This window comes from Leptonychotes weddellii, chromosome 16, assembly GCF_054177405.1.
Source record: "Leptonychotes weddellii isolate Sample4059 chromosome 16, ASM5417740v2, whole genome shotgun sequence".
In the NCBI taxonomy this organism is placed as follows: Eukaryota; Metazoa; Chordata; class Mammalia; order Carnivora; family Phocidae; genus Leptonychotes; species Leptonychotes weddellii.
In genome coordinates this window covers 43,349,292-43,362,708 of record NC_138384.1, presented here as the reverse complement: position 1 = coordinate 43,362,708, position 13,417 = coordinate 43,349,292, and the positions used below count along the sequence as shown (strand labels likewise).

The following is a 13,417-nucleotide window of genomic DNA, read 5'->3' as shown; positions in this document are numbered from 1 at the left end:
CTCCAGAGCGAGGACCCCGAAGGAGAGCTCTGGGCCCGTGTCCAGCATTGGTGTCTCCCCAGGGTGCCCAGGATGGTGTTGTCACCTTGGAAGGCGTGAAGAGCAGGCAGGAGGGGGGCCGATTCCGGGTGGGGATGAGGGTGGGGGCCGGGCTGTGGCCTTGTCCTTCCCAGCACAACCCCAGCTTGGCCTAAAAGGGCAGACAGATAAAGAGTCCTTCCCGCCCCTGGGCCCAGAGAGGGAGGGGTTTCCTGACAGGAAATTGACCTCCTCTAACCCCCCCCCCCCAGTTCCAAGCTCTAAGCAGTTCTGACTGAAGTGTCCTCAGGGCAGGACAGTAGCCGCAGGGACAGAAGGACGGAGGCACTGACTACGTAGGAGGTGAGTGTGTTGGAGGAGGGGGCAGGACCCGCATGCCCGCAGCCCGGGGCCCCCCCTGGATCTGGGCTGGACCAGAGGTGGTGAGAACACATGCCCTGAAGCCAGGAGAGGCAGGAGGCAAAGAGAGAATGTGGGGTCTGACCTCAGGAGGGTGCCAGCGAGAGGGTGGGAGGAACTGGGAGCAGGAGGAGGGCGCAGGGAAGAATTTGGGGGCCCTGGGGATCCAGAGAAGCTTCGAAGAAGCAGGGAGAGTTTGGACCATCAAGGGAGACGAGACCCGAGCCATGGCTGGGTCTGATGCCCTCTGAGTTCAGGTGGGAAGACCGGCCAGAGAGGGATGGGTGCTTTGCTCCATCCCCAAGAGATGGGGGCTTGGAGATGGGAGAGAAGACAGGGCTGGGATGGAGAAGGAGCAGGAGATGGGGTTCAGAAGGAAGGTGTGCGTGAACTTGAAACAGGCTGGGCTGGTGACAGCATTGTTTGGGGGCAAGGTCTGGGTGGGGGTTGTGTGGTTGGGGTCCAGTGTGGACACAATGTGTGAGGGCTGTTCTCTGATACAGACTTGGGGACTTCTGCAAACGGGTCAAGCTGCCCGCGGAGGGTTTAGGGCTTTGGGGGAAAAGGCTGGCAGCACAGAGGAGGAGGGGGGAGGGGAGGGGGAGGAGCCGGAGCCCAGAGAGGGAAGCTGGTGGCCAAGACATCCTGTGGGAGGTCGGGAGGCTGGGGGCTTGAGGGATGCCTCGGAAGTGAGTCAGGGGCTGGGCACTGGGAGGCAGATGAGGGGGCTGGAGGGGGCAGGATGTTGGAGCCAGTTTGCAGAGGCGGGTGTTGGAGCCAGGAAGGGGAAAGAAGAGGGGGCCGCTTTTCAGAAGATGTTGCAGTGGGCTCTGAGGATGTTGGAAATGGTTTGGGGGTATGGGATCCAGTTTAGGGATGGATGTGGGAGCCAGTGGGGGAGTGGCAAGTCCAGTTTGGGTAATGTTGACTTCTGTTAGAGGGAAGTGGGAGCCCCCTGTTTTGCAGGGGAGGTGGGGTTTTGGGGGGATGATGGAGGCAGTTCCGGGGGACAGTGAAGCCATTTGGGGGATGAAGCACAGAGAAGCCTATTTGGAAAACGAAAGACAGAAATCGGCGTGTGGCGTGTGTGTGTGTGTGTGTGTGTGTGTGTATGTGTGTATGGGGGGGGTAGTATCGATTCCCCACAGCCGTGGGGGCTCCAGGCAAGGGTTGGCATGGTGACTGCCTCCCTGGGGGACAGCGGACCATGGAGACTGGAGAGAAGCTTGAGGGACAACAGCTGAGGTCTAGAGGCTGAAGTCAGGGAGGAAAGAAGGGGGTCACCACCACGAAAGGAGATGCCCTCGCTCACAGCCCAGCCAACTCAGGGCCCTTTGAGCGTCCTTCCAGACGATCCATGCAACCCCCCGACCCTGACCCCCGACGCCTGCCCAATCCCGACCCTGTCCCTCACCTGCTCAGAACCCGTCCCAGTTCAAAACAACCTACGTGGCCAGCAGTAGGAGAACGTGTGAACGGCTGACAGCCGATCCAGGTTTGCCCCACAGCCCTACGGTGGAATAGTACGCAAGAATTAAGAGAAATCAGCTAGAGCCACAGAGTGAGGCGTGGCTACATCTCACTTGTATGTGAGCCAAAAAACAGCCATCGGACAGCAAGTTGCCGGATACGCATAGTATGATAGCATTTACAGAGAGCTTGAAACCACGTGAAACAATGCATTATTTCTGGCTGCAAGTCTGCGGAGGCATAGAGTAAAAAGTCGGCTTGGATGGGGGACACACATCCCGGATCTGCTTTCCTTGGGGGAGGGCTAGAGTACGCAGGGTCAGGAGGAGAGCTGGGGGGCTTCGGTGCATCTGTAAGGCTTGACTCTTAAAAAAAATAAATAAAGTCAACCTGAACCAAATAGAGCGAATGTTTGCATTAGATGCTGCTAGAATTGGAGGCACAGGGGGTGTTTGTTTTCTAATTTTTTCTGAATTTCTGAATGTTTGAACTATTTCATCATTTTAAAAAGCGCCCTTCCGTGGCTCCCCAGTGTCCTCGGGAAAAAGCCCAAGTCCCTCCTCATGGCCCTTTGAGGCCTTGCATGTCCTGCTCTTTACTGACCTCTCCAGCTTGACTCCTCCTCACCCCCAAGGAATGAGGTCCTTCCCTCCTTCCTTTGCTTCCTGTTTAGCACCCATTCATTTCTTGTGCGCCTGCCCTAGGAGCTGGGGACACAGCGGTGACTGAGACAGCCTGACCCTGACCTCTCGGGGCTTCACAGTCCAGTGGGGGACACAGACTCATCCCCAGACAGTGACAACTCAGGGTAGGCAGGGCTGGGATGGGGTAAATCCCGACGGGGGCGACTTGACTCAGCCCGGGCATCAGGGAGGGCTTCCTGGAGGAGGGGGCTTTGGGGCTGAGTCCTAAAGCACGAATGGAGCGGGGAGAACAGGTTTCCCTGTAGAAGGATCAACACAAATGGTGGCACCCAGGAGCCTGGAGCAAGGAGGAGGAGAATGTGGGATAGCACTGGTGAGGAGCATAGCTGGCCCATGAGGGCAGCTGAATTTTGTCCCAAGGGCACTGGGGAGCCATGCAAGGTTAAGAGAAGGAGAGGGAGCTGGTTTGTGCTTTAACGAGGTCTTCAAAGGTGGGCTGGGGGGCGGGGGCAAGACGAGAGCCTGGAGACCAGGGAGGAAGTGGAGAAGCCAGAGGGGGCTTGGACTGGGGCAGGGGGCCATGGAGAGGGAGGAGATGAGGGACTTGGGAGATGGGATGAGCAGAACTTGGGAGGTTTCAAGCCCCAAGAGGGCAAGAACTGGTCTACCTTGGCCACCCCTGTGTCCCCAGTGCCTTCACCGGGCAAATACCTAGTAAGGTTTTTTTTAGGGGGGCGCAGGGGGAGGGTAGTAAAATATATAAAACATAAAATTCACCATAGGAAGCACTTTAAAGCGTAGAATTCAGCCGCATCTGGTGCATTCACAGTGTTGTCAACCATCACCACTATGTACCCGCAGAACATTTTCATTTCCCAAAAGGAAACCCAGACCCATTAAGCAGTCACTCCCCAGCCCCCCTCTCCCAGCTCATCTCCTTTCTGTCTCTATGGATCTGCCTGTTCTGGACATTTCCCAGGAAGGTTTTGCTCAAGGAATGAACAGGGTGGGGTAGAGGGGACAGGTGTGCTGGCGGGACAGGGGGAGACGAGGCGGGTGCCTATGTGTGGGACGGGCTGTCTGGGTAGATGGTGGGGCCTGAGTCCCTATGCAGCTCTGCCCTTCATGGGCTGTGCCAGCTTGGCAAGGACACTTCCCCTCTCTGAGCCTGTTTCCTCATGGAGTAGGAGGGCCCACAAAAATGATGAACCCTCCAGGCAGGAGTAAGGCAGGGAAAGGGTCTGAATGCCAATGCTCGGGGCGGGGCGGGGCAGGGCGGGGGAAGAACTCCAGCCCCGGAATCAACAGGCCTGGGTCCGAACGCTGGCTTCGTCCCTGAATCACTGTGGGACCTTGGGCATCATCTGCAAAATGGGCATAATAACAGGACTAACCTCATGGGATTGGCGGGTGCTCAGACCGGGGCCTGGCAGGGGGCATTGTCGTCAGTCATCAACACCAGTACCGTCATCAATCCCAGTAATCGTCCATTATGTTTTCCCCAGGTCCCCGCCTGTCAAAATGCCCATCCTGAAGAATCTAGGGGTGGCAGACTCCAAGGTGCCCAGGGCGGGGACCCTGCCCCTGAGGTCCTCTCGGAACCCCTTTGAGGAAGTTCCAGGATTGGAAGAAGAGGAGGTTGGGGAGCTGGGGACCCTGCCCAACGGAACATCTTGTCGCCGCCGGGCCACCCTGGAGAAGCTGGCTGGCCTGGCCCCCTTCCGGTTGGCCTGGCCCCCTGGCCGGCGGGCAGGCAGCCCAGGAGATGGGCAGCCCCGCTCTTTCCTGGGCCGCGTGCTGACACCGGGGATTCGCAGGAGCTCGGCAGATTTTGGCCTCCTGGCCAGGCTTCAGGGGACCCGAGCCCAGGGCGACGAGGAGGCGGCTGGGGAGGCTGCCCGGAGACTGGCCTTCCTGAGACTGGGACGCGGGCCCAAGCCCCGCCGGGCGTCACTGGCCGAGAGGGTGGTGCCCGCAGGCGAGGCGGCTCCTGAGCCCCCGCCCAAGGTCCCCGAGCCCCCAAAGGTGAAGGAGCCTCTGTCAGGTGAGTCGGGAGCCCCTCCCCACACCTGACCTCCACCTGTGATCCCACCTCCGTTCCCTTCTCCAACTTCTGTCTGCCCACCTCCATGTAGGACACCAGTCCGCCCCCCTGCAGTCCTAATCTCCATCCACCAAGCCCAGGCTCTAGCTCCCTCTCCACACCTACCCCCAATCCATCCCACTCTCCACGCACCACTGGCTTCAATCTCACCCCCATGTCCTGTGATAAGTGAATCACCAACTTTGGTCCCATCCCCTCCCAATCCCTTCCCTACCCCCAATTTCAACCCTCCTTCCCTCCCTCCCTTCAAATCTAACCTCCAACCCATCTCCTTTCAAAGTCTCCACATCCAACCTTGACCTTCTGCCTCTCCCTAACCTCCATACCCGACCCCCTTCCCATCCCCAGCCCCAACCCTGGCCCCAGACCACAACGCCCACCTCAACCTCCTCCTTCACCCCTAATCTCTTCTCCTTTTCCATCCCATTCAGAACCCCAACCCTAACTCCATCCCAGTCCCAAACCCCCAGCCTCCACCTTTAACTTCATCCCTACCTCAGCTCACGTCCAAGCTTCATCTCAAACTCACTGCCATGCCCAGCGCCTACCTTCCACCTGCATCTGCCAGCTATGTCCCCCACGGCCTGTGTCCAGTTCCTGGGGCCCCCAAAGTCATCGAGTCCCACATACTAGGTGGCTTAAACTACTGAAGTCTATTCTCTCAGTTCGGGAGGCTGGAAGTCTGAAATCAGGGTGTCAGCAGGGCCACATATCCTCGGAAACTCAGAGTGGAATCCTTCCTCACCTCTCCCTGCACCTGATGCTTTGCCAGTCAACCTGGGAGTTTCCTGGCTCTCGGCCACCTCACTCCTGTTCCTTTGTCTCCACACGGCCTTCTCGCTGTGATATCACATCATCTTCCCTCTGTGACGTCCCATCATCTTCCCTGTGTGTGTGTTTGTCTCTGTGTCCAAATCTCGCCTTTGTATCCGAACACCAGTCATACTGGATTGGAGCCCACCCTAGGACCTCATTTTAACTTGATTACCTCTGTAAAGAACCCGTCTCCAGATAAGGTCCCCATTCTGAGCCACAGGGGCGTTAGGACTTTACACATCTTTTTTCTTTGTGGGGGGGGCAATTCAACTCAAGACACCATTCTCAACCCCAAACTACCCCAAGCCCCAGTGTCTTCTTCAATGTCTTTTTGGTTTCCACCCCATATGTATTCCAACCCCATCAGCCATCTCCACCTTGGGACACACCCATGTGCTTATCCCCAAGCCATCCCTTTGTCCAAACACCATCTTTAACCATCACTGTGCCCAACGACGCCAGGATAACCACCCACCCACCCACCGGGCCAGTGCTGTCCCACCTACAGCTGCAACCGGGTCCCCAATTTAGTCTCCCGGCCAACCCCCAACACCGGCCCATCTCAGCACCCACCTTCAACCCCAACCCCAAGCTAGCCTCCCCCTTCATTCTTAATCCCATCTCTACCCCCACCCGGAGTCCCCGTCCGAACCCCCCATTCCCAACCTCCACCCACGTTCCTGGCCCCAACTCATGCCCAGATTTCATCTTCAAACTCACATCCATCCCCACCTTCATTCACCCCCATCCTCACTCCTAGCCGCCCCCACCCCCCACACACACCAAGGCGTGCTGCCTCAGCACTGGGGACCTCAGGAGAGCCCTTTCTGTGTATCCTCTACATCCTGGCCAGAGGCTATTTCAGCCCCGGCTCCCTGGGGACTGGGAGGGCACTTCAAGGAGGTGAGGAGGGGGTGACTGGAGCCCCCGCCTTCTGGAAACGGATGGGCAGAAATAGCGCTGGCCAGGAAACAGTTTCTCTGCCAGGGAGGAAGTGGAGGGGGGTGGAGGTGTCGGGGTAACCCTGGGCCACCAGGACCCTCCCTTTGCCTTCACTCAGAGGCCTCCCAACCCCATGGGGCTGGCGCTCCGGGAGGGTCTGAACTCTGAGTCTCAGATCACCCCCACAGCTATCCCACCCCCAGAAGACCCCGTCTCTGGTCTTGCTAACCTCTCCCCACCTCCAAGCCTCCACTCTGCCCTCTGATCTACTCTGCCCTCCAAGCCTTCTCTCCACCCTCTCCCCCTACCTGGCTCAGACTCGCCTTCCCCCAGCCCTCCCATTGCCCAGATCCCTTTCTCTAGCTCTGATGCCCTTTTCCTGTCCTCGCCCCTCAAATATCCTGACCCCTTCCCATATCATAACCCACTTCCCAATACCCTCTGCCATCCCTTGCCGCCTGCCCCTCTCCCTTCTGCCTCAACCCCTAACCCCCACTTCCCCTGATTTCTCCCCATCCTCCTCCCCCTCCCATCCTCTTCCTAGTCTCGTGATGATGCTCTGGTCCTTTGACCTAGTTCCCTTATCCAGACGCCTATCCCATTGCCCACCCCCCTCTGCCCGTCCCTAACCCTCTCCTGTCCCCTCCCCCAGGCCCTGGCCCTCTCCCTCACCTCCTCAGCGTCCCCTCTCTCCCCGCTCCTCCCCTCCTCCTACCCCTCTCGGGTCTTCCGGGCCCCCCTCTCCTCATCCTCCACCCCTGGGTTCCCCTCTCTCCCTCCCTCCCCCGACCCCCTTCCCTCAACCCCTTCTCCTGGAACGTCCCCGACTCCTTTCTCGGCCCCCGCCACCTCCCCCCTGCCATCCCCCCAGCCCCGCCCGCCCGCTCTCCTCCCCCTGACCTCCCGCTCTGCCCCCACAGTGCTGGAGATCCTGAGCCTGATCCAGCAGCGCGAGCTCGCGCGAGCCGACGAGCACATCTTGGAGCTGGAGGCCGAGGAGCTGGCGGCGTCGGGGGGCGGCGCGCCCGGGCCGCCCGGCCCCGAGGGCGCGGGCGGGGGCCGCCGGGCGCGGGACGTGGCGCTGCTCTACGAGGCCCTGCAGCGCGAGCTGTGGGCGCTGGTGCGCGAGACGCTGGCGGGCCCCGGGCCGGGCGCCGTGGCGCAGCTGGGCCAGGTGCTGCTGCAGGAGGAGGCGGCCGACGGGCGCCGGGGGCCGGGGGCCGCCCGCAAGCTGCGCGCCCGCTGGGCCGAGGCGGTGGGGCGCGCGGCGCGGGAGCGCCTGGAGGCGGCGGCGCCCGGGGCGCCCGGGGGCCTGGCGGGGCAGCTGGAGGCGCTGCGGGCGCGGCTGCTGGAGGATATGGGCGGGGTGCGGGGCCGCCTGGCGCCCGCCTACCCCGCGGGCCTGGGCGCCTTCGGCGTCTACCTGCGCGGCTACCACGGCGCGCTGGCCGAGTGGCTCGGGGCCGCCGCCCGCCGGAGGCTGCCGCTGGCCGACCGCTACGCCCTCCTGCATTGGCACAACGAGGTGTACCCCAGGTGAGGCGGGGCCGGCTGCCCCCGGGTCGCCCAGAACCCCCCCCCCGCAACACACGCCCCCCCAGCCCTGGCCTCTTCAGTTGCAACAGCCGGCTCTTCAATCCTAGAATCTTAACGCCGTTGGCCCTCCCGGTCCTCGGAGCCGGTGACATTGACAATCCGACCTCTGAGCGCTGTCCACCGTGCCCGTGCTAGAACCTTAGCGACGTCGGTCCTTCCAGTCCCCAAACCTCAGCACCTCCCAGTCTGAGAACCTTTGCCCCGCGGACCCTTCCAGTCCAAGGACCTCAGCATCATCCCCACTTCCGTCCTTGGACGTGTAGCCCCGCTCACCCTTCCTTGGCCTCGAATCGTGGCACTGGTGATCTTTACAGATCTAGAACCTTACACCCCTAGAACCTTAGCACCGTGGACCTTTCCGGTCCAAGAACCTCAGCACCATTCCACTCCTGCATCCTTAACCCATCGATCCTTCCAGTCCTCAGCACTGTGACATTTACAAGCCGAGCCTCTGAGCGCTAGCCACCCTTCCGCGCTAGAACCTTAGCGACATCAGTCCTTCCAGTTCTTTTTTTTTTTTTTTTAAGATTTTATTTATTTATTTGACAGAGAGAATGAGAGAGAGAGCACATGAGAGGGGGGAGGGTCAGAGGGAGAAGCAGACTCCCTGCCGAGCAGGGAGCCCGATGCGGGACTCGATCCCGGGACTCCAGGATCATGACCTGAGCCGAAGGCAGTCGCTTAACCAACTGAGCCACCCAGGCGCCCGAGTCCTTCCAGTTCTAATACCTCGGCACCCCCAGCCCAAGGACCTCAGCGTCTCAACACTTCCACCCTTGGAATCATAGCACTGCTCACCCTTCCAGTACGAGAGTCTAAGCATTGTGGATCCTTCTTGTTCTAGAAGCCTTGCATTGTTATCTTTCCATTCTTAAAATCTTAGCACCACTGACACTTCCAGGCCTAGAACCTTCCCATCATTGACACGTATACTATTAGAATCCCAGTACTGTTCACCCTTCTGGTCCTAGAATTTAGCACCGTTGATCATTCTCGGTGTACCTTTGTACCTTTGTACCATGGACCCTTCCAGTCCTAGTACCTTAACACCACTGACTCTTAAACACTAAAACCTTAGCACCAACATCCCTACAATCTTGGCATAGTTGACCCTCAGAATTCTAGAAATCCTAAACTGCTCTCTCTTTAGATCCTACGGCATTAACCCTGTTGATTCTTCCAATCTTAGAACTTGAGCACTGACACTTTCAATCCTAGAACCTTAGCACCAATGAGACTTCAAATCCTAAACCTTAGCTTCATTCCCTCTTTAGAGTCTAAAACTTTGATACTGTGGATCCTTGCAGCGTTAGGACTGTAACGCTCTTGGTCCCTTGAATTCTGTCACCTTAGCACTTAGAACCTCAGCACCATTGATGCTCCCAGTCCTAAAACCTTCACATGTCGAGACTTTGGATCCTAAAACATACCCATTCTTGTGGCCAGGGGATGGAATATGATTAACCATGACCTCGGTCACCTACGCACTCTGGGGAAAGGGAACTGGCCACACCCAAACCACATGTTGGCGAGCCAGTGGGGTGGGTGGTCCTTCAAACAAGATCATCCTGCTGTCACTAGAAGAATGGGAAAGCAACAGCTGGTGACATTGACTTCCTAGATCCCCTTTGGGAATATGTGTTAAGGACACTCTCACACCACCTATGAGAGATGAGGCAGGACAGGGAGTCTGGAAAGCTTCCTGGAATGGCAGGGCAGGAGTAGGAAGATGGTGCTTCTGGCTGAGAAGATGCCACGGGCAAAAGCTTGGGGTGCATTTGGGTGGTGGTGGGGAGGGGATAGGGAGAGGGACGGTATCACCCAGGGCAGTGTGCAAGACTGTAGCATCGGGGAGTGAGAGCTAGACCCAGGAGGCCTCCAGGGCCAGGTGAGGTGGCAGGGACAAGGAGCGGAGGCGGGAGGGAGCTTCTGTCTGGTGAAGCTGATCATGGGAGAGATCTTGTGTGCCAGACCATCAAGCCTGGACTTGACCCCTGCAAGTCTTGCCCGGACACCATTCATCAGGGAGCTGACTCAGAGAGCTGGAGCCAGGGGAGCAACAATTCCAGAGACTTCCTTTGAGGGATGAGCAAAGCCGGCCCCTAGAGAGGAAGGGAGTGGCCCAGGGTCACAAACACCCTGGGTGTGGAGGGGTTCAGTTGCCCCAATCCCCCTCTCACAGACCTCCCTGTCTCTTGTCCCCCACTCACAGAGAGGTCCTAGGGCTGGTGGACCTGGTAGCCCTGGAGAATGGGGAGCTGGGGCCCCTTCTGTCTCCCGGCACCCTGCGGGGCTTGGAGGATGAATGTGTCACAGATGTTAAGGTACTGGGGGACTTGGGAGCAGAAGGGACTCTGCAGGGAGGGAGGGGTCGCACTGGGCTTGGGGGCCTCTCCTCTCCCCCTTTGGCTACTCCCATTTCCCTTTTCCCTTTGTGGACTTCTGAGTTCTGCCCCCAAGACACAGAAACGTAAACCCGTACCGATCACCTCTGCCTTAGGTTCAATGTTGTTACCCAAGCACCCAGCCAGGCACAGAGAGCATCAGTAAAGGTTCGATACATTCCGATACTTCAAACCCAAATCGTAGAGCAAGAGTCAGTCACAGAAACCCAGCTCACGGTCCCAAAGCCTTGTGGAAGGAAGGCATCACAGCAAGCCCTGGACACAAGCAGGACAGACGGTCAGCATGATTAATAACTGGCCAGGCATGGGCACCAGTCCGCAGGATGGTCCAGCCGCGAACACCCAGCCTGGCCCCGGGGCTGTTTCCCACCTGAATTCCAGTCCTGCCTCAGCCAGAGAAATCAGAATCTTTGTAACCTGAGAGCCTAGAATCTCAGACTCCAACATACCTAGATTCTCAGATTCATTGAAGGGAACATTGGACCAGCGAATCAGAGATGCATAAACCTTATGATCCCAGACCGTTGGAATTCTGGAATCACAGAATCTGACTCTCTTGAGCAAATTGTTTTTGCAGAACCTGGGGAGCAGAGCCTTAGGACCATCGAATAATGAGAGAATAGACCCTCAAACTCTCTGGCTATCAGATGGAGGAAGCTTAAAACTCCAGACTCTTTTTTTTTTTTTTTTTTTTTTTTAGATTTTATTTATTTGAGAGAGAGAGTGAGCAAGAGTGAGAGAGAGCACGAATGGGGGGTGGGGCCAGAGGGAGAAGCAGGCTCTCCGCTGAGCAGGGAGCCCTATGCAGGGCTCAATCCTGGGACTCTGGGATCATGACCTGAGCTGAAGGCAGACGCTTAACCGACTGAGCCCCCCAGTAGCCCCAAAACTACAGACTCTTAATATCAAGCTCCAAATCATAGACCTAGGGATGCAAAGTGCTGGGGAGGTTTTCTGGTCCAGCCTCCCTCCTCAGCATGACCTTTACAAGCTCAGGAGTAGAACCAAGACCTGCTTGGGGCTAAGCTGTAGGGACCATGGAGGGGGGAGGAGAAAAGGAGGGAGAGGGTCCCAGGCGCCCCTGACTCCTGTCTTTCCCCCCACTTTCCCACTCCAGGCTCAGACACGCGCAGCCCTGCTTCGGGTGCTGCAGGAGAATGAGGAGCACTGGGGGAGCACGGAGGACCGGCCCAGCAGCCTGGCGCAGGATGTGTGTGAGGTAGGGGGTGGGGAAGTGGAAGGAGAATCAGCAGGAAGAGTTCCCCGGGTGGGAAAGCAGGACCTCCCCCCTCCTCACCCCTTCTCCTCTCCAGCTGCTGGAAGAACATACAGAACGAGCACCCCGCATCAGCCAGGAGTTTGGGGAGCGGATGGCCCACTGCTGCCTGGCGGGGCTAGCAGAATTCCTTCAGAGGTATGGAGGGCTGGGGGCAGGGGGACAGGGCTGGGCGGGGGGGGAAGAGGCATCAGTACCCAGGATCCAACAGAGAGAGGAGAGATGAAAGGGAACCAAATAAGGATGGGCAGAGGCTCATCAGTGAGGATCACAGGCTTTGCGGGGCTGAGTGCCCAGCAAGAGGCCCTCCTCCAGCGGTACTCCATCTGTCACGCACCCTCCCTTCCTCCTGTCACCAGCTTCCAGCAGCGGGTGGAGCGATTCCATGAGCATCCAGGAGTGCGGGAGCTGCTACCTGACACCTACGTCAGCAGGACCATCTCCCTGGTCAATTGTGGGCCCCCGCTGAGGTGAGAGTGCCCAGTGTGTGTTGAGGGAGAGGGCCAGTGGCCGTGACAAGCTGAACTGGGGCGGGGATCCCAGAGCTGGCCCAGAGTGACAGGCACATGGGGCCTCAGAAGCATAAAACCCTAGGGAGTCCTGGAAAGGACCTTAGCATCACAGAGCCCTAGAATTACGGAGTGGAGTGATCAGAACATTGGAGTGTTCTAATTATAGGAACCTAGAAGCCAGACTCAAACACTCTAGGAATTACAGATGTTTTTTTGCCTTTTTATCTTACTCTCCTTTTTTTATTAACTTATTTTTCATGCATTTGAAAAATCGGGAATGCATTTACATGGTTCAAAATTCGAGATACAATAGGGCATACAGTGGAAAGCCGCCCTCCTACACGCTCCCCACCTTCCTTATTGCTAAAGTCTGCCATATCTTTGCTGGGGCACTTGATATACTTACCCATAAATATGTGTAAATAAGTGTATGCATGCATATGCATACTTCATGCATATGCATATTTGTGCACGTTCATATGCACATTCCATATATATACACAAGTAAATATATTTCGCTGTGTGAATACATATTATTCCTTTTCCTTTAAAAAAAACCCCACAAATGGTAGACTATTGAACACACTTTTGTGCCTTTCCCCTTAACAGCTTGGAGACCTTCCTGTTAGCACGTGGAGTTCCCACATTTCCTTTTAGATCTGAACTGTGTTCCACTGTTTGGATATACCATCACGTATTTACTGTCCCCAGTGAATGGAGAGTCGGTTCCACCCTTTGGCAGAGAAAAACCTGGCACACCTGTCAATTCCCACAAACGTGGGGACTCTGAAGGACACATGCCCGGAAGGGGGCTCGCTGGGATTTTGGGCAGAAAATGCCAAGTTGCCCTCAGACCACGTTAAGGTCCTTTCAGTGATGGAGGGTCATCATTAAGAGAAGTGGGAAAGGTAGGATTTTAGAATTAGAGATGTTTAGAATCACATTCCACAGAGCTTCCATATCCCCCTAGCCTCCCAAACACCCCCTGATAGCGCTCAGCCCCCAGATTCTCCCCAGAGCCCCTGACTTCCTCCAGCTCCCCATCTGACCTGTCACCCCTGTGCTCACGAAATAGAGGCCATCTAAGGAGGAAGAGCGGTCCAGGCAGTTGAGCAGAATATTGGAGCTCCTTGACTTGTGGCTCCTCTGATCCCCACAGGGCTCTGGCAGAGCGCCTTGCCCGGGTGGGGCCCCCCGAAAGTGAGCCAGCCCGA

At 57.5% G+C, this 13,417-nt stretch overlaps 1 protein-coding gene across 1 annotated transcript in view; it reads left to right on the top strand.

The window, feature by feature from the left end:
* Window positions 1–233: 233 nt before the first annotated feature.
* EXOC3L2 (exocyst complex component 3 like 2) overlaps window positions 234–13,417 on the top strand; it is a 19,776-nt gene continuing 6,592 nt past the window's right edge. Inside the window, exons 1-8 of the mRNA XM_081807907.1 lie at window positions 234–381; window positions 4,058–4,596; window positions 7,335–7,950; window positions 10,223–10,334; window positions 11,533–11,634; window positions 11,729–11,829; window positions 12,051–12,161; window positions 13,363–13,411. Coding sequence (XP_081664033.1) covers window positions 4,074–4,596; window positions 7,335–7,950; window positions 10,223–10,334; window positions 11,533–11,634; window positions 11,729–11,829; window positions 12,051–12,161; window positions 13,363–13,411 — 1,614 coding nt within the window. The 5' untranslated portion in view covers window positions 234–381; window positions 4,058–4,073. The remainder of the gene's footprint in view (window positions 382–4,057; window positions 4,597–7,334; window positions 7,951–10,222; window positions 10,335–11,532; window positions 11,635–11,728; window positions 11,830–12,050; window positions 12,162–13,362; window positions 13,412–13,417) is intronic.